Source organism: Mchenga conophoros, linkage group LG22 (assembly GCF_057382185.1).
Source record: "Mchenga conophoros isolate Kocher_MC1m ecotype Shallow Benthic linkage group LG22, M_conophoros_male_GT1.1, whole genome shotgun sequence".
Lineage (NCBI taxonomy): Eukaryota > Metazoa > Chordata > Actinopteri > Cichliformes > Cichlidae > Mchenga > Mchenga conophoros.
The window spans coordinates 21,328,678-21,349,579 of NC_140546.1; the positions used below are offsets into that span (position 1 = coordinate 21,328,678).

The window sequence follows — 20,902 nt, forward strand, 5'->3', positions numbered from 1 at the left end:
GGATTAATTAAAGAGTTTTGATTACAGTGATAACTGGTTTCCACTGAGACACCCACCCTGTTCAGATATAGAGACACAAATATGCACATGTGTACCAAAGAGGTGTTAGGCAGAGCACGTCTTGAACTTCTGTCACCTGGTTCAAGCTCTGCTGCAGAGCCACAACAGAGTTTGTCACTTCAGACTTCGGGTGCTGCAGCAGAGGAGCACAGAGGTTTATCCATTCACTGCTACCGATCAATATCTGCTGGTTGCTTTGAGAACAAATGGCGTAATTGTTTTTTCGCTGTCTTCTTCTTTTCTTTACCGCTGTGCCACATTTTGTTGCTTTCTCATATGTGTATGCAGATATAGAGAGCTTGTACACAGATACACAGGTAAAAAGAAAATATGTACCGTATACAGTAATCAAATACAAAACATGAAATCGTGCACACAGGGTCTCTGTGGCTGTATTAGGGTTTTCTCAGTTATAGTTGCACTTGAAGCTTTAAAAACACATCAGCGGTGCCATTTGTGCCGTGGAAGTAAGAGATCTACATTTTGTTTTTCATTAAAATTGAAATGCGCTCAGGAGTGTGACAGCTTCATAGTCCAGGATGTTCTCCCAGAGCTTCAGAGATGGGAAATAAATCTGACAGCACCTTATTTTTAGAATGCTTCATAATGCTACTTTGAATGAACTTCTGGAGAAAAATGCAAATAGCTGTCAGATCAGATGTTGTTTCCAGCCTTGATCACCAGTTTATGACATGACACAATTTCATGTCTCACTGTTGTTCTGATAGGTTCGGACGTGGATCCTCATTGTTGGATACACAACAGCTTTCGGAGCCATGTTTGCCAAGACCTGGAGGGTACACGCCATCTTCAAAAATGTGAAGATGAAGAAGAAGGTATTGAAAAATATTATGATTTTTTGAAATATTTTTATAAAGGTAACTCAGTGGGTCTAACCTAATCCATTTTCTTAATCGCTTTAGCTGGTTATCCACCTTAGGGTTGTAGGGTGGTCTGGTGCCTATCCCAGTTACCACAAGACAAAAGGCAGGGAAGTACTCCTCACCACTCCATCCAGTCTATATCTTCTCATTTTTCTGATGTGATTGAAACATGGCCCACACACTCCTGCTTCATAGATTTGCAGTAATGATTCCTCCTCCTTAAAAACGTGGTTTGATTTTTCATTTATATTCAAATTTGTTTATATCAAACAAATCTGCAGCTTTCCACTTAAACGGCCATATGCTTTCTCGAGGTTTTTAACCTTATATTTTTCATGACATTACCTACATCTGTTGGATGGCATAACTGGCGGTTGATACAACCACAGTCGTATCTGTTGGCACATGACAGTCTTTTCCAGGAGGCTTCGCATGCCTTTTATAACCCCATCGCTGGTGTGTGGGTGATTGTATTCAGTGCATCAGTGCTACTTGTGCTTTTTACAAACTGAAAGACTGGCAGCCCCATGGCACCTGCTTTTAGAATCTTCTCTGTGAGAAAAAGGATCTAGAAATACAAATGGCTTTTTAAACATCTAACACAATCTGCTATGCTGGCCCAGTTATATAAAAGCGGTGTCGAGCTCACCAAGTGTTGCAACTCTGCTTGGCCTTTTTGTATTTATAGACCTCGCTCTCCCCTCTGTTTCTCTCTCCCTTTCTCTCACCCTCTTGCATATTGGAGGACGTGTGGGTGGCCTGCCAGAGAGAAAGCAGGAAGAGAAGGAGGAAAGAGGAAGGATCGAAGAGTGGAAGAGGTTGGAGGGATGCAGGGAAATAGTGGCAGAAGGGAGAGACAGAAGGGGAAAGGCAAAGCGTGGCAGAGAAAGGGACAAGACAAACAACATGGCCCAAATGGCAAAAAAAAAGTAGGTTGGACTCTATGAAAAGAAAAGGGGGCGCCGAGAAAAGAGGGCAAATGATAGATTAAGATAAAGAGAATCCAAGAACTGAGGCCCAGTTTAGATTGAGTTTCCACTGCAGTTCAGTCACAACACATTTGTAATCATTTTTTGTAATGTGTGACTTTGGTCCCGGCCTTTTACATTTCTGTAATTCACTGTCTTTTTCAAAGTGATCATTTAATGAAAACAAAAGAGTTTTTTCCTCTCTGACCTTTCACAGCCAATTGTTTTGCTCCGTTCCCATCCTCTCATCCTCTTTCCCTTGCTAACAGAGACATAACAAATGTTTCTCCAGAAGTAGTATTCAGGCCCTCAGGGTGTGTTTTCTGATGGTTCAAGGCCTGGGTTTGTGTGAGCAGGACAGACACACATCCCACTTCACCCACACTGATTGAGTGCAGGGGCTTTGGCTTCACTAGAGTGATAGTTGCTGGTGGTGTCCTGAAATGTCTGCCAACTGCTGTCAGGGGAGGGACAAACACATCTTTTCTTCAAACTGTGGGATTGGAACTGCATCCCTCACTTCTTCCCCTATCCTCCCCTTCATCTTTTTTTTTCTCTGTAGGAGAGCAGGGATTGTAAATCAAGGGTGAGCTCAATAAAGGTTCCACTTGGTGGGCTGTAGCTGGCACTTGTTCACTTCTTTAAAAGCTCAGTGCCACAGACGATGCAGAGAGAGGAGAGCCAATCAATGTCCTATTATTCCAAACACATAAACACAGATAAGCATACAGTATGTGCTCACAAAAGTCCCCCTGTGTACGAGCCACACACACATAAGTGTGTGATTTAAAACCTAAAAGTAGAGATTAAACATGTTGTTTTTACTGCTTCCACATTTTGATCATTATTTCAGGGATTAGATGGATTGCTTCCTAACTGATAAACATACATGAAAGATACAATGCACAAAATCACTGCTGCAAATATTGTTTTCTTAATTTAATAACAATGGGAAAACAGTGGTGTCAAGAAAAAGCAAAAATGGAGGATGGAAGTCATGCAACAAATATTTTAACTGTAAAACTGTGACTCTGTGCATGATCAGCTCCTCAAGTCTGACGTGTAGATAAGTGAAGACTGTGATTTATTTGGTCCTAACCAAATCTCATCTCTGTATCTGAAATTATTGATAGTTTTTAAGTAATTCATTGACTTTCAGGGTCTCATATCAATCATATCAGTAACCCTGTAAATTTGAATTAGCTCTGAGGCAAAATGTCCTACAGTCGCTAAAACAATGATTGGAGACTGCGGCACAAGCAAAAGTATTGTGGCCATGTGTAATTGGCTTGGAGTCTTGATGCCTTTGAAGTGACTGCTGCATGGACAGAGACTGGTCCTGCGTCCACTTGGAATCAGTTGGCAAATCTTCAAAGCAAATTTGGTGTTTTAAGATGGTGATGAAACAGCAATAACAAAGAATCAGTCTGCTTGTGATTAAATGAGCTCAAGGTGGTTACATGCAATCTGTTTCTGAAAATGCAGCAATTAACTGTGACAAATCGATGAAAACTGCAAATTTGTTGCAGTTTACAGACAAAGAAATTCACATTTACTACTTCTGTTCAGAGTGCATTGTAGACCTTGTAGATTTCTCAATATTGAACAGAAATTCAATAATTCCTCCACAAATACTGACACAGTTGCTGCAGGATGGCAAAATGGTATAGGCACCTAGCAGACCTGCCTTTTTCTAAGAGTACAATAAGAATATAACCAACTAGCACCTCAACTAGTTGTGTTGAGTTGACTATGCTGCTTTTGTCGACTATCTGCATTTGTACAGCAGTTATTTGTAACCTCTGCCAGTCCATCTGAGTCACAGGTTGCCTCCCAACATGCGATATGTGCTATCACCTTTAATCAAAAGCTGACACCCAGGGACTGAAGGTGTTGCACACTCAACCTTTGGTTACCACAGCTACTTGCAACCAGTTGCCAAATGAGAAAAAATGCAATGTAATCACCAAGGTAACCTCCAGTTTTTCCTAGTTGCAAAGACAGCCCTCTCTTTACTGTAGTGTTACTGAGGTAGATCGCATGGATAATGTCATGATAACTACCAGTGCTGTCAGATGTTGGTACTCTAAACATGACTTTAAAAAAATAAAAGAAGCAACCATCTATGTCCCCAGTACCATGGACTCACAATTCATGTAGAGGGAGAAAAGAAAATCTGTCTGTCTTTAGAAATATTTTGCCAAGAAAGTACCGAACCAAGCAGGATACAGTCATGGAAGTGCCACAGAGGCAGTTTTCAGTAATGAAATGTATATTTATATATACATCTACCTGTAGACAGATTTTCACACATCACAACACAATGCAGATGTGGATGCAACATAAAAATTATCCTGAAAAATCAACAAAAAGGATCATTTTAAGAACATAGCTCTGTGGTGGCTCTAAATTATTTGGGCTTTTTCCTCAAATTAGTAACTACAGCCACACTGGAGCCTTACTGGTGTGACTGGTGGAAAGAAAACAGACAACACTTCAGGTAATTTAGATTAATTACTGCCTTGGCAGAATAACATATCACAGTTTAGCAGATGGTGTAGGGTAGAGTACATTTCTCAGAAATATAACATGTCTAATTACTTGTTAGATTTATAGAATTTTAATCAGTATATGTAATATATGTTGATTTTCTTCTTCATGTTGTCCTAAATGGCCCGAAGCAATGTGATAAACAATAACAGAGCACATACCTTGTTTTGCCTTGCCGACATACATCTGCTCAAAAGCACTGCATCAAAAGATGGCAGATCAAAAAACACAGTCCCATTATTTATCTCATCCTGGGCCCACTTATGGGTGGAGACCTGCACAACACTGCTGAGTTGCATCTGGGCTATGTGATACTCACCAAACACAGCCCAGCCTGCGTCCCCTGACCTTTCCTTTGATCTGCGGTTCCAGACAGTCAAACGCTATTATAAATAAAGATCACAAACAGGTCACAGCTTTCATCCCTCTAAAGTTCAGGGTACAAAAGAGGAGCTTTTGTGGTTGCAGTGGCTCTTGTTTGGTGGATCTTTTCCACATTCTCTCACCACAAGGTAACAAAACTGTTGCTTGTTGGTGGCATAGTATTGACACAACTGAATGTCAACTCGTGGTTTACACCCCCGGGATGATTACAGTCTGCTAAATACGCTACGTGTCTTTATCGAATGTTGAACCAGGCCTTGGTCTTTTGGACTCACAGGCCTGGCTGGATTCCGATCCCAGCAGGTGGTCATTTGCAGTTAAATACATTATTACCAGACCCTGATTAGATGGTTAAAATGAAAACAGCAGGGGTCTAGGACCTCAGATGGGATGTGAATAACTCACTTCACATAATCAGTGTGGTCAATAAGAAATGCTGTCTGAAATGACACTACAGATACTTGCATTATCATATAACATTAGCAGGTGTGGGCTATTTAGCTAATAAAAGCACCTAATTTTCTCTTCCCTCTTCAGATCATAAAGGACCAGAAGCTGTTGATTATCGTTGGCGGGATGCTGCTAATCGACTTATGCATCCTCATCTGCTGGCAGATTGTGGACCCACTTAGGAGGACTGTGGAGGAATACAGCCTGGAGGTCAGTCATCTTGTCTAAACTTGTGGTCACTTGCAGCGCTTTTGGTAATGAAGCTTACCTTAGCTGGTGGGGAGTCTTGGTGACATAAAGTCTTGCTAAAAATGCCTGAGTGTTTTGAGTTTAACCAAACAAAATGTCTGCTATAGGCTCCTGCACGAGCATCTTTGTTGTGCCTGTTATTTTTGGGTCAGGATGTTAGCCATTGCTGCCTCCTGTGCCCATCCCGTGGCCGGACATTTGCCAGCTTGAATGGGAGACTTTGGCAAGCTCCACTGGAAAAGAGGCACTTGGCATCGTTTCATCTTCGCTGGAGAGTTGGCATGGCAGGGAGCAGAAATTAAAACTGCTACAGTATACTGTGACTGTAAAGAGACTGAGATTCTCTGAGATTGGTGCAGGATTAGTCTAGCTTTGCGCGCAATTGGCTCAATTGAACATACTGTAGCTCTGGCATTAGAGGTTGATGATGTGTGAAGTGTGTTTTCAGTTAGGCATAGCATATTAGCACATAACTATCAGTGATATTAAGGGAATCCACACATTAGCAAGGCAAGTGAATATTTCTATACTCAGAGGTATTAGTCGCTTTGGTTGAATTGGGTGATTTATTTTTTATTTCATATTTCTGTGTTGAGCATACTGCCTGAAGTCAGTAGGAGTGCCCTTTTTTTTTTATCACTGGTGCAGTGAGGACCCACTGGCGAAAGGATCTGGCTATAATAGTGATTTATTAATGAAGTATACAGCAGCTGTGGTTTAGGAAAGCTAATTGTTTGAGTACATCTGCTCACTTTGCTCCACATGAAACTTCAACCAGGGACACTTCAAGCTGTGCATGTTGTTGTTGTTTTTGAGAATATCTGCAAATATCGATGCAGATAGTCTCAAAATAGATGATAAATCAATAACATATAGATGATTACAAAATTCACTGGTTTAACCAAGTCTGTTAACCTAATCAAATTATCAGATACATAAGATGATGGAATATGTTAGGCCAAGGGATACTTCAAATCCATAATCCAGTTGTAGTTTTTATAATCTGAGTGTATTAAAGAACAACTCTTCACTCAAAAACTGTAGCCAGGCAAGAAATTTCAAGTGAAGATTTGTTTTTTCTGCTTAACTGGATATGGATATGAACATACTGGCAAAGAATGTTGGGCACAAACACTTCACATGAATATTCCAAGCACAGAATGTTGCGAACAAGGACTTTGCACTAACATTCCACACGAACATTCTGCCCAAACATTCTGTGCACAGAATGTTAGGTACGAACATTCTGCTTGAACATTCCGCGAACAGAATGTTGGGTACAAACATTCCGCACAAATATTCCATGCACAGAATGTTGGGCAAAAACACTTTGCACGAACATTCAGCACAAACATTCCGTGCACAGATTGTTGGGTACGAACACTCCGCCCGAACATTCCGTGTACAGAATTTTGGGTAAGAACATTTCCCATGAACATACTAGCACAGAATTTTGGCCACAGACACTTTGCACGAACATTCCATGTACAGAATGTTGGGCACAAACATTTCGTGTACAGAATGTTGGGTACGAACATTCCGCACGTACGAACATTCTGCCCGAATATTCCGTGCACAGAATGTTGGGCAAAAACACTTTGCACGAACATTCCGCCTGAGCATTCTGTGCACAGAATGTTGCGTATGAACATTCTGCACAAACATTCCGTGCACAGAATGTTGGGTACAAACACTCCGCACGAACATACTCTCACAGAATTTTGGCCACAAACACTTCGCACGAACATTCCATGCACAGAATGTTGGGGACAATGACTTGGCACGAACATTTCGCACGAACATTCTGCCCAAACATTCTGTGCACAGAACATTCTGTGCACAGAATGTTGGGTACGAACATTCCTCCCGAACATTCCGTCCACAGAATGTTGGGTACGAACATTCTGCATGAACATTCCGTGTACAGAATGTTGGGTACGAACATTCCGCACGTACGAACATTCTGCCCGAACATTCCGTGCACAGAATGTTGGCCACAAACACTTCGCACGAACATTCCATGCACAGAATGTTGGGGACAAAGACTTGGCACGAACATTTCGCACGAATATTCCGTCCACAGAATGTTGGGTACGAACATTCTGCATGAACATTCCGTGTACAGAATATTGGGTACGAACATTCCGCACGTACGAACATTCCGCGCGAACATTCCGTCCACAGAATGTTGGGTACGAACATTCTGCACGAACATTCCGTGTACAGAATATTGGGTACGAACATTCCGCACGTACGAACATTCTGCCCGAACATTCCGTGCACAGAATTTTGGGCAAAAACATTTTGCGCGGACATTGTGCACGAACATTCCGAATGAACATTCTGTGAAAAGAATAATGGGGACGACCATTCTGCCTGAACATTCCGCCCACAGAACGTTGGGCACAAGCACTTTGCACGAACATTCCGCACAAACATTCTGTGCACAGAATGTTGGGTATGAACATTCCGCCCAAACATTCCGTGAACAGAATTTTGGGTACAAACATTCCGCACGTACGAACATTCTGCCCGAACATTCGGGTACGAACATTTCGCATGAACATTCCGTGCACAGAATGTTGGGTATAAACACTTTGCACTAACAATTTGCACGAGGTTCTCCAGGCTGCAGCTGAAGGAATAAGGCTTTCAAACAACATACCCTGTTAATTCAAAGGAACAACTGAAGTTGGGTTATTAATTTTGTCCTAATATTATTGCTTGATTAACTTCCACAGTCTTCCTAAAACATACCACCAACCATCGTCATAGATAGATTGTGAAGCTCTGTTTTGAATTATTGAGTTTATCACCACCATCACATACAGTAGGTGACTGCTATTGTTAGCTTAAGTGAACTCAGATGGCAGAAAGATATCCTAGATATTCTGAACCTGCGTAGTACTACAGGTCCCAGGTATGTTGAATTGAAAACACTATTTAAAAACAATCTGCTTTCCATTAATACTACAGTGTATTATTCTCTTTATGTGTTGGCTAAAAACTCAGTGGAACAGCGCGATTACATTTACTTTACTGTTGCTTCTTTCAAATTACAAACAGGAGATTACGGCTAGTACGAAGATGACATTTCACCTAATGAGCAAAGAGTTCCACAGAGTTCTGTATGCAGGCCACAAGATGGCTAACTGCACCCTAGGAATCCTCAGAAACTGACAGCATTAGCTGCATACTCATTGACCCTGCTGCTAAACAGAGGTTGCCAGAAGTCTGGTGCGGTGAAAATCTGGGTCTGTTGTTGGAGACTTCTTTTGATCATCCTGAATAGATTTTCTTCTTGTTTGCCAGCTTGTTGCCAAGGTCCTGTGGGGGTGGAAAGGTACCTTGCACCCAATTTTGACTTTCTTCAATTAGATGAAAATCTTGTGAAGTGATAAATAGCGCTTATCAAAGAGTAGCAGGTCAGAGAGCCTCTCTCTCTCTGAGTCCTGGATAAAAAGATTCCAGTTTGCGGACCCTGATGAAAACATGTAAATTATATTGGCAGTATTATATTGGCAGTATTATTTGACTACTTCTGATCTACAATGAAAGGTATTTACACAACTCTAGAGAAAGCTGTATTTCTTTTGTGTTATATAGCCACTTATATATTTAAGCCTGCTGAAAGAGGAAAACAAAGCCTTGCTTAGTATTTGTGAATGTTATCAGCATGGGCAGCTGACTCCTTATGGAGTAGTCTCAGACTTTATGTCCTGGCCAGTGGAGGGTTGTGAATATATATAAACCACTGAGTGCTGGAGTCTGCATTTCCCCTGAGGTTATGAATCTGCATGCCTGGGCTGAGGCATAGGGTCCACAAACCTGCCTTGCCTGCCAGATTTCAAACACCGGCACCAGTGGACCCTTGGGGCTCAGCTGAGGGAAGAGACAGCCTGGAGCTCATCTGCACCCTGGGCCTCCAGGCCTGCCACGTGGGACCACAAACCAGAAGGCAACCCAAATAAACTGAAAGTAGACAAGAAGCAAAGAGAGGTTAGGAGATAACGATAACTCATCAATAGCTGTGGTTGTAACAATAATTTTAAAGCAAAACTAACAGAGAATATTGCTTTATAAACAGAGGCAGAAGGGTTTTAAGCCATGTACATAATGGCATAAGCACTGCAATAAATAACTCAGCGTTTCCACTGGGTTCAGTGAGGTGTTGGAACAGTTGGTGTTGTGATCTACTAGTATCCAATGAAAATGAAAGACAATTAAAAAGAAGATAATAATAAACAATACAGAGTGATCCCATCATATTTCATTTTCTCCCCAGTACTATTACATTATCTCCTGCAGTTGTAGTCCAGTGTGTGTGCATACGCGTGTGTGTGTTTGTTTGTGTGTGTTGTTTCTGATCTGAAAGGTAGATTAAGTCTGACTGTTTGAGGGGATGGGGAATAGGACCGTGGTAAACGGTCTCCATGGAGCTCAGGAGCCAGTGACTGACTCACTAATAGTAAATTGCTCAAAGAGAAGGACTATTAGTTACCCAGTTTCCTGTGAACTACCGCATCATGCTTGGCCAACATTCTTTTTCGTTTTCTTTTTTTTCATTCCCTCTCTCTTTCTCGCTCTGTCTTTGTCAGAAACTCCCCTACACCCCCTCACATTTCACCTCTGTGGAGAATTGAAGTTGACCTTGGGTTCGCTAAGCTGTACCCACCTGCTGTATCCAAGGATACATTGTATGTCAGTGCAGTGTTATTGAACTGTCACGGTGCTACCTAGTTTGCCAGTTTTGCTGTTTGTACCACTTCACCGGAGGGTGTCTTTGCTAAACAACAAGCGTATTCAGTTTTTCTTTTTCTTTCTTTAATTTAATAGACACAGTCAAAGAGAGTGTGTGGCCAAAGTCAGTGGCTATCGCAGATTTTGGATGAAATGATTGGGCTTGCGATGTACATGGGCAACTTGGAAAAATTCAGTTCCGCAGGGTTAATCCCACTGCTGAATCTAGCAAGCTAAGCTTAATGAGCTACCATTCACAAAACTGGGCCATTCCCCTTTGCATCCTTTATTAGCATTAACAAGAAGATGAAACTAAAGAGGCTGACAATAGATCCTTGTGGAACACTTCATAAAACATCACTGATTTAATACCCTCCCAAATAAAAGTAAAGAAGAGCCAAAGATCGTGCGGGGAGTTAAGTCTTTAAGTCTTTCAAATGGGAGGAGAGTAACCTCACACCCCCCAGTCATATTTTATGGCTCCACTTCAAGCCTGTAGTTTTAATTGCACTACATGGATGATGGTGCTCTCCCAAAAAATGACTTTTGACCTTGATACTATAAGAAATTTTCCTCTGCTTTTACTATATACTATACTATGAAATAAAGACTCACATGCTGAATATAGAAAAGCACAAAACAAAACAAAGTGGAATGTAGATGGACTAAGATGATAATTACAGCCCTCCCTCTTAAACTTAATGTACAGAAAGCAGGAATCGTTCTGACCGCTCCCCCAAATATCCTGGGAATGCTGATGGAATTGTTGGGCTGCAGTGAGCAATTAAAATCCCTTCTGTGGCTCGTTAATAATTGTCCATTCCTTAATGGCATGGATGTTTCAGCAGCTGCTGGCTGCTAGAAATTAAGCCCTGCAGTACTGACACATGCTGTAGTGTCAGTGTACACACGTGTGGAATGTGGCAAGTCATACGCAGATGTGTTTTTGTATGAGTGCCTGTGTGTTTACGGATGCATTCATATCCACTCTTGTGGATCCAGGGTATTGTCCCCCCCGCATAATGAAGGACAAACTGTCAAGAAAGGATGATTAGCATTCTGGTGAATCCTGCCGCAGACCCCCTCTCCTCTCCTCTCCTCTCCTCTCCTCTCCTCTCCTCTCCTCTCCTCTCCTCTCTTTCTTCCCCTCCCTCCTCTGTCGTGTATTTTTTTTATTTATTTTTTTTGCAGCCTGGAAGCTGCTGCAAGCATCAGCGGGCAGGAGAGCTGCAAAAGAATATTGCAGTGTGGCATCGCCATGGCAACGGCTATGGTTCCTGACATCCATAACGCAGAGAGCGGCACTGTTGATTCACGAGACAAAAATAATGGGTTGAGGCACCCGTCTCAGCATGACAACGCATGCTGGGAAAACTTTAAGCATCCACACAGAAATACATGCCCAAGGCTGATAGATCGTCAATGGCTGATCGAAGCAGAACAGATTTATCAACACATACATATTCATGCATGCGGATTTTCTTCCAGAAGATCTCTGAGAGTTTACCTCTGCTTCTCTGCCTCTGCTGCCCCACCTGTATGCAGCAAGACGAGGAGAGAAAGGGGGGTGGAGGGAATTTAATCCCGGTGCTTTGTCAATGCACTCACCTGGTCCCAGTATCATATCATCGGAGGAGCAAGCAAAGTATGACTCACCACTAGCATTTAATGTGGAAATATTCATCTTTATGCAGCGATGATATGATGCTGATTAGCTTGAATGGGAGCCCCCATTATCAGCAATGGAAATCGAGACAGGGTCTTCACTGCCAGGCTCAGACAAAAGCGGCGAGGGTTAAGATGCATAACTAATCTGACCAGAGGCTAAAGGACGCTGCTATGGTCTTCATTATTTGCCCCAAACATAAATGCATTTGAGCGCTGTTTAAAAAAAAAAGTTGTGCTATGAAAATACATCTTAAGTAAGGCAATTACTCAGATTACACAGCCATTTCTCTTGGCGGGAGGCTGTAAAATGCCATCTGTTCTTGTAATACTTAAAAATGCTATTTTTAAAAGATGGAGAAAAAAAACATTTTTGTTCACATCATTTCTAAATAAAAGAGAGGAAAGGTAACCGCAGACAACAGTCACACTGTGGGCAACAAATAAGAAGGCCAGTTTTTGCATCTGTTGTAATTTCTATTAATAATGACATCAGACCAGTCTGACAGCAGGCACCTGCTATCAATGTGACTCCACACTTTAGAGTCACTCTGCAAAGCAGTCCTGGCAGTTTTTGCTGTGCTGTTTGCATTGCTACTGCCTGCCACTTGTCCTGCTGAATCATTTCACTCTTCATTCTTGACATTTGTCCCCATTATTTCGCTCCGTTGCATTTGACTGCATATGCTGTATTAATGTGGCATGTTGCATCCATCACCCCCATGTGATAGTAAATTGCATTAAATTATTCATTCATATGAATATCAAGTAGAGAGGTTAATACTTAATGTGTTTATATCCAGATTCAGACACAGACTTAACGAACACACTCGCACACACTCTCCTGCACCCACAGGTATAAGGTTTTCTCACATTCAGTCCCCACATTTCATTTCATGTTGTTTTTTCATCACCATGCGCTTATATTGTTTACTTTTCGAATTGCCTTCTACCTATGTTAGACATTTAACCATCAGAATCATGTCACCAGCCCCTGTTCTGTTTGCCAAACCTCCTTATTTATTCCATGACTCCCAGCCTATCCTCTACCCCTCTTCTGCTTTTCTTTATTTGTCCAGCTATTACCCTTTGGGAGTGTGCTAAAAAAGCAGGGGATGAAAAAAAGTGCTTTCTGACAGCAGTGCCAGTGGATGAAACTCAGGCTGGACTGAACCACTCTTTTTTTTTTTCCCCCATCCTCAATTTTTTTTACCTCTCTTCATCACCCCCTTTTCTCTGTCTCATTTGATTCTGGTGTTTCTTTTCCTTTTTTCTACTCTCAGTTCACCATCTTCTGTGTAGTTTCTCAATTCCACCTCTTCAAAGGGAGGGATCAACATCTGGCCCAATTCCGGTCAGGATTTGGTGCTGATGGGCCGAGTTGGGGAAAGTAGCGAGTGTGGCCAGAGGGAGTGAGACATGTGCCAGCAAATTTCCTTGAGTCAGAGAACGCGTGTACTACTCCAGTGGGAATCTGTGTGTCAAGGTCACTGAGGCTATTTGAGTTTTTATTGTTATTGGTCACCCTTTTTTTGCACCTTACATGGGTGTTACATTTATATGTATAAATGTATTCTCTCTAAACTCTGATTCTGTAGTCGGAGCAGCCTGTGGGTTATGTGACCTCATTAATAAAATCAGCTTTTAGTTGTGTCAAAAATTTCAGATCCATCACACTGTTGTGGTCAGACGATTGTTTTAGAAACCTCTTCCTCGTGGGTGCTCATTGATCTAAGAAAAGCTGCCAAGACTAAACAGAAACATTTTAGATTTATGTGGGCAAAGGTCATGTTTCTGTTTCGCTAGTGGTGTGTGTGGCTTCTACTCTGACAGTTAAGTCAGAGGTGTTAAACTAGCAGCTGGTTCAAAGGGTCAAATTCAGCCCACTGGATAGTTTTGCACAGGAATTTGTAACATAAGGAAAGATTATAGTATTTTTAGATTTAGACAAGGTTTTTTTTGTAACTATATATGTAAAATACTCATGCACATGTGAATACTTTATGACTTTCTGTTAGGCTCTGTAAATTGTAGAATATATGACAGACTGTGAATTTGGGGGAAATAGGCTTTAGGCTTATGGTTTTAGATTTTTTTTCATGTCTTGTCAGCTTTTATCCAGTGTTTTTACTTGTCTTGCCCACTTGAGGTCAAATTGAACTTTATGGGGCCATGAACTAAAATGTGTTTGATCCTCTTGGTCTAACATGCTTCTGCAGTCCTGTGAAAAACTAAATACAACTCCCAGTGATTCAGTAGCTTTTAAAGCAACCTTTAGCAACAATAACTTGAATTAATCATTTTCTATATAACTTTATTAGTCTCACATTATTGTGGAGGAATTTTGGCCCCCTCTTCTTTCAACATTGCTTCAGTTCAGGTCCCGCAACAGCATTTCATTTAGGTTGAGGGCTGGACCTTGACTGGTCCATCGTAACAACCTGCATGCATTCATTGTGGTGTAGATTTGCTGCTGTACTTCTTTGTCATGTTAGACGATTCAGTTTTGGCCAAGCTTTGGCTACTTGATAGATGGCCTTACATTTGACTGTAGAGTAGTTTGATAAGCAGAGGAGTTCATGGTTGACTCAGTGACTGCAAGGTGCTCCGTTCCTGTGGCTGCAAAACAAGCGAAAATCATCACCCCTCCGCCACCATGCTGACAGTTTTATGAAATTTTTGTGCTGATATGCTGTGTTTGGTTTTTGACAAATGTGGTTTTGTGCAGTGTGACCAATCGTCTCCAAACCTACTTTGGACTACTGTCCAAAGTAGGTTTCTTTTTTTTCAGATGCAACTCTACAAGCTTACTCCATGCTGCCATGTTCTTTTTAGAGAAAATTATTAAATATTATATTATATTTATATTAATAATTTATAGATGTGCTATAGCTTATGATCAGTTTATCAAGTGCATTTTATTACTGGTACCTAGTTGCTACTTACCGTCTGGATTCCTTTGGTAGCAGTAAGGAACTTAGTTTTTCACATGCATGGAGTCCTGCAAAAGTTTCCTTTTTCACATGACTGTATCTTCCATCGAGCACCGGTTGTTTTCTACTATTTTCCAAAATGGACTCAGAACTAATTACTAGGGCTGGGTATCATCACTGATTTCTAAAATCGATTCAATTCCGATTCACAAGGTCCCGAAGATTCGATTCAATTCAATTCGGTTTGATTCGATTCGATGTGAATCAGGGAAATTTTGCCTTAGACAGTCAGAAATATTATAATTCAGATCATGCATCAGTACATTTCCATATTTTTATATCTATAAAAAGAAAGCTGACACTTGCGAGACTTTATCAAAGGTGTGAGCATTACAGCAGATGCCTTTGTGTCAAAGTAGCTGAGGATAAAACACAGAAAAACATGAAGGTGATTTTCCCGGCCTGGGATTTTATAAAAATGTTCTGCAGTAGATCAAAAACGAAAGAAAACCCTTAATCAACATATGAACATTACCTGATGCTGCTGAAGGGAAGCAGAGCAAAGTTACAGAGGTTTTATTAGAGACACAGCTAAGCGTTTTGCAATTTTGCATAGTTTTAAAAAGTTTAAATTTGTTCAGTAGCCTATTGAACAACAAAAATGAGGCTTTCTTTTCGGAAGTAAGTAAAAGGAAAAAAGCAGCGGCCGACAGCGCTGTAAACAATAGTGATGGGATTTTCGGCTCTTTTTAGAGAACCGGCTCTTTCGGCTCCCAACGGGCTCTTCAGGTTGCTTTGTTGCTTTAATTAATTTATTATTAACAACAATATAAAATTATGCACAAAAAGAATTACTAATGTAAACAAACGTGGTTTTATTTATATATGTTTAGATATAAATATATACAGTGGGCCCTGGAGACGAAGCATGTATAAACTCCAAAAAACAGTGTGAGACTGTTTTTTGGAGTTAGACTTGTGTTTGTAAATGAACCGCCCCATGTTGTGTAGCTTTCTGGATTTTACACTTATTGGGTTACATATTTATTTATTATACAGGCTATACAGTACATAAAATCAAAACTCACATGTTTTATGTAACTAAAGTGTGTAATCATGTCAGCTACAGACAATAATTAAGTTATAGACTATATTTATATGAAAAACGTGTTTGGGGGGGAATAAAGGCTTTGATTTTGCCACCCCCATTTGATTTCTTTGCCACCCTCATGCCACCCTAAGAAAGTTTCTCTAGATGCGCCCCTGGGTGGAAGCAAAACAGTAAAAGTAAGAGGGAATTCATGACAATGTTTATCAAATGTGAAGTGTAGTTTGCTGCTTCTTTTGCTGCTGGTTCAGTGAATTTTGGTTGGAGAGAGATAAAACCTGCAGCTTCAGAATCTAGCGCAAAAAAAAAATACGTATACACAAAGCGGGGACCCGCCGAAACATCAGAATCAGCCAGTCCGTGCCATCCGGTAAGAAAGGTGACATCTCACTGATTCTGATCCGTCGGCGGGTCCGCGCTTTGTGTTTACGTCTTTGTGCAGAATCCGTGTACCTGCTCTCATTTACTGTTTGGTGGTTGTTGAAATTTTGTGAGGTTTAACCTGAGATTCTGGCTTTTCGGGCAAAATAAATTTATATTAAAAAATCGATTCAGGATTTTAATGAACCGATATCACGTTATCCAAGCTAGAATCGATTTTAATCAACTAAGACATCTTAAAAATCGATGTTTTAGTTGATCCATTTCAGTCAACTGTTGATTATGTGAATGCCATCTGAAGGACACTATGCTCTCCTTTCACTATCAAAGCATTGCTAGAGCCCAAATCAACTCCTGTTTTGTATTTATTGCACTCTGGTTGGCTTGTTGGATTTCTTTTAAAAGTAAATTATACAGGGATTTACCAATGAGTGATCACAGGACAAGCAATGAGAGTCACAAAGTCTTCACTCATAATGAAGGAGAACATCATCTGCCGCATTATCCACGCAGCAGCAGCATTGCCAAGGTGGTGCTAATATGGGTTTTGACTCTCCTTTGTTAGCATTAAAGCTCTGGCTGAGATCAATGCTTTTTCAAAGTAAACCGGGTCATTAAGGGATAACCGCCACCCACCTAGGCCTCTTCTCATCGACCCTCTCCAGAGGGAAGCAGGATATGAGGGAGAGAATAAAAGGGAAGGGTACACAGACCTCACACATTCCTTGGTGCTTTGCATGGCTGCATGAGCATCTGAGAGTTTGCCTAATAGATAGGCAAGCTCTGTGTTGTTGCATGTATAATAAGGTGTTGTTACTGTGTGTGCTGTGTTATATTTTACTTGTGTTAAATTAGTGTTTTGAATGAATGACAAGGTGCTCTCCTCTAAGTAACTGGATAGTTAACTGTTGAAAAAGACCCAGTTGCAAGTGACTCTTTGACGATCACATTTCTGTGTACCCATTTCTACACATACTGTGCAGCTACTCTGCTGTACATGCTGTAGGTCCCGGCACAACATGGTGCCTTTGTCATTGGCCTGTTATTTTGTGGTACTCTAAGTAACTGTGTGACAGGTCTTCCCTGAGGGACGTCCTATTTCTATTTATAGTTATGCCTGTATTTGAATGTCCCAGCCAGCAGCAAGTTTAATCTAATCTCCACCTGGACAGGACGCATGCCCCAACCTATATAAAGAGTGCTGCATTATGTGCTAATGAAAACTCAAGCTGAATTTGTTTTTAGGGCCAAATGTTTTGTGAAGGGACATCGATTTTGCAACTGTGGTCTAAATGTTAACTGTTAATTAATTGATTTATGGACCAGAAAGCTACTGGAGCAAGCCAATTAGAAATTAAAGACCACTGATAGATTGAGATTAAGTTATTCTCTTCGTAACCATCAAACTGTGCCAGCTGATGAAAGTATATTGTGCTGCACTTGAACCCATATGGAAAAGATATTAGGGCTGAACGATTATGGAAAATAATCTAATTGCGATTTTTTGCCCCAATATTGCGATTGCGATGCGATTATTTTTTAAGGTCTTTGTCTTCTGTATTATTAAACAAAGACAAGCAATACATCATATAGTATGGCCAATACTATATTACATTAATTTTAAACTGTTCTTTCCTGGAAGACAGACCTCTGTTATGATGACATGAGGTGATGCATGAATTGATGACTGACATTTTTATTTAACTTCTTCAATCACAACAGTATATTTGAACATACACAATAGTTTATTTTTAGCTTACAAACATCTGAGCATAAAGTGCTGACAAGGAACCCTGGTGTAAACATTAAAATGAAAGTCAGTACAATGTGCAGATTGCAGAAATATACATAAACAAAATCAGTGGCTTTACCACACTCAGTTTTTCGACATCTGTGAACTACTAGACAGTCATTCAATTAAAAAATAATATTAAATAAATAAAACTAATAAATAAAAAATACACACATCTTACTGATCTCTGCAGTCAGTAACATTACACATAAAGTGCAAACATAATAGCAATTGTATAAACACACACACAAACACGCCTTTAAAGTTTAAAGGCGTGAAATTGGACGGTCTAGTTCTGATTAGCGTCACCGCTGTCTCGGTGGAGTTTAATAAACTCGGCCGTCTGCTTCTTGCTATCTAAAATATAACCAGACACTGGTGTAAATTCTCGACTGTCTCATACTTCTGTTTAATAAGTTTTCTGTTTGACGTTTAGTCAGCTGTGTGAAAACCAAGGAGGAACCCACCCGGGGGATTAATAAAGTTTTATTTTATCTAATCTAATAACTTTAATCTCAGCCAAACCGATTTACTCACGAACAAACAAAACACTGAAAAAAGCCCAACAATAACATTTTTAGGTTGTCTAAGTGACTTATATATTACGTTTAACCCGAGCAGCGAAACTCCGCGGTGATCTGAAAATGATGTGCCGGGAGTTGTGCCGCTCTCGGCCGCATCAGTAATCCTCGAGCTCCCGGCTAGCTGTCGAGCTGGTGGGTAGCAGACGCCTCTGAAAACGTCGAAGCACTTTTGCAAATATGGGATATCTTGATAAACCGAGCAGATATTTGATGTTTACACAACTACTTTCTCGCCTGAAAATATGTTAAAAGTTTATTTTGTGACCCAGAAAGATTAGTATGAGTAATTTTAAAACTTAGTAGCGGCCGCCATTGCTGGAAACTGGAGTTTGGCTGGGCCGCGCTATGAATTCTGGGATATGGTAGTAATTTGGACAGCCTTCGGCGCGTCGCTGTGACGTAATCGGTCTACAAATGCGGCCTCAGGAGGATGCAGCCCATGAATTTGGACATGTCCAGAGTATAATCGCAGCCTTTGCGGTTAGAAAATTGCACTTGATCATGTCGCGATATTATCGCAAATGCGATATATCGTTCAGCCCTAAAAGATATATATAAATCTTATAAAGTTTGTATCTGTCTTGTGTGAAACTTGTATGAAAAGCATACAAGAGTGAAAACACATATAAGATCCCTTGGAAAATTATATAATGAAACTTGTATGTTTTGTATACTTACTAAAAAAATATATGAAAGTAATGAGAAAGTGGCCACTTTCATGAGTAAATCATATATGTTTTTACTATTTCTTTTCCATATGGGAAATCATGTTTGTGAGAAGATTATGAGTGCACGCTGTACCTTCTGAATGTCTGAATATTCAAAAATAAATAAATCAATGGAGTTCCGCCTCCATGTTTCTATATTTAAAGCTGATTTAGCTCCACGTGTCTTGTCAGATATGTTAGCTCCTCTATGATTTACCCCTGCATAAAGCTGTTTGAAGTTTGAAAGCATTTTCATGTTTCCTGCGTTTTTGATTTATTTCCTCTCTGCTTCAGTCTGTTTTGGGAGGGGAAGAAGAGGGGAACCCGGACATCTAGCCAAGTCAAAAGAGGTTGTAGTTTACACAGGATTTCATCATTTTGTGAAGATTATTTGCCCAGTATGTTTTTTTTATGGTTTGGCAATGCAGTGGTATTTGTCTTGTGAGGGACAACAGTGTACTGTAGGTGTAAGCTGACTGCGTTATCGTTGAATCATGCGGGAGAGCACTCTTAAGGACTGCTTCGCAGGTGCAGTATTTGTTGACACTCTAGCTGGTAAATTGGACATGTGGTTGTGCATGACTGAGCCTGTTCAAGTGAATCTGTCGAATATGGAATTCGTTGGCAGCATTTGCTTCCTTTTGCTTTCTGCTCCATCTGTATGTGCTGTGTGATTTCTCTCCCTCTCTCTGTCTGTCCCTCCCTTTCTTCACTCACCTCCTCGTGTAGCTGTCTTTCATTCTCGCAAAATAAGCACAAACAGTGAATTACCCCCGACCTCCACCGTCACCTGCACCTCTTTTACTCTCCTCTCACTCTTTTCCCGAACCTTTTTTTTTTTCTCGACTTCTCTCTCCTTGCTCCCTGGACTGCAGTTGCTAGGCAACAGCTGATTGAGCATGAGGGGTATGCAATTGACCAATTAGAAGTCTTTTAAATGAAAAGTGGTGTCAAGAGTTTCCACACTTACAGCTACGGCTTTAACCGCTGTAGTGTGGACACTGGTTGTTGATATACTGTCTGCATATTTGAATTTGCATGAATCTCATATGTACGCATACAAAATAATATGGGTATGTACTTCTGTGCATGTGTGTGTGCCTGTAAATATCACTGTTGAAGTGATTACGTCTGTTTTTGAGGCTTTAGTATGAAATAGTATGCTTGACTGTAATCTCACTTATGCAAACACTCAGCTGTAATATGCAGCTTCCCCTCCCTCGTATTTCTATCAATATTGTGCTGTCCGTTTCTTGCACTCTTCTGGGTTTCTTTCTTTCCCTTGACTCTTATCCCTTCTCACATTTCTTCTATCCATACAATTGGCCTTACCCTCATCTTTCCATCTTCCTGCCTCCCTCTGTCTTTCGTTGATACCAGAGACACCTCCTATCAATGACCAGGCGCATTCATCAATGCTCCTCGTCTGCTCATACACAGCCCTGAG

General features: G+C 40.8%; 1 protein-coding gene across 1 annotated transcript in view; it reads left to right on the forward strand.

Moving 5' to 3' along the window:
- The window catches only part of gabbr2 (gamma-aminobutyric acid (GABA) B receptor, 2), a 199,707-nt gene that overhangs the window by 142,033 nt on the left and 36,772 nt on the right, over positions 1 to 20,902 (forward strand). Inside the window, exons 12-13 of the mRNA XM_085262608.1 lie at positions 789 to 896; positions 5,384 to 5,506. Coding sequence (XP_085118734.1) covers positions 789 to 896; positions 5,384 to 5,506 — 231 coding nt within the window. The remainder of the gene's footprint in view (positions 1 to 788; positions 897 to 5,383; positions 5,507 to 20,902) is intronic.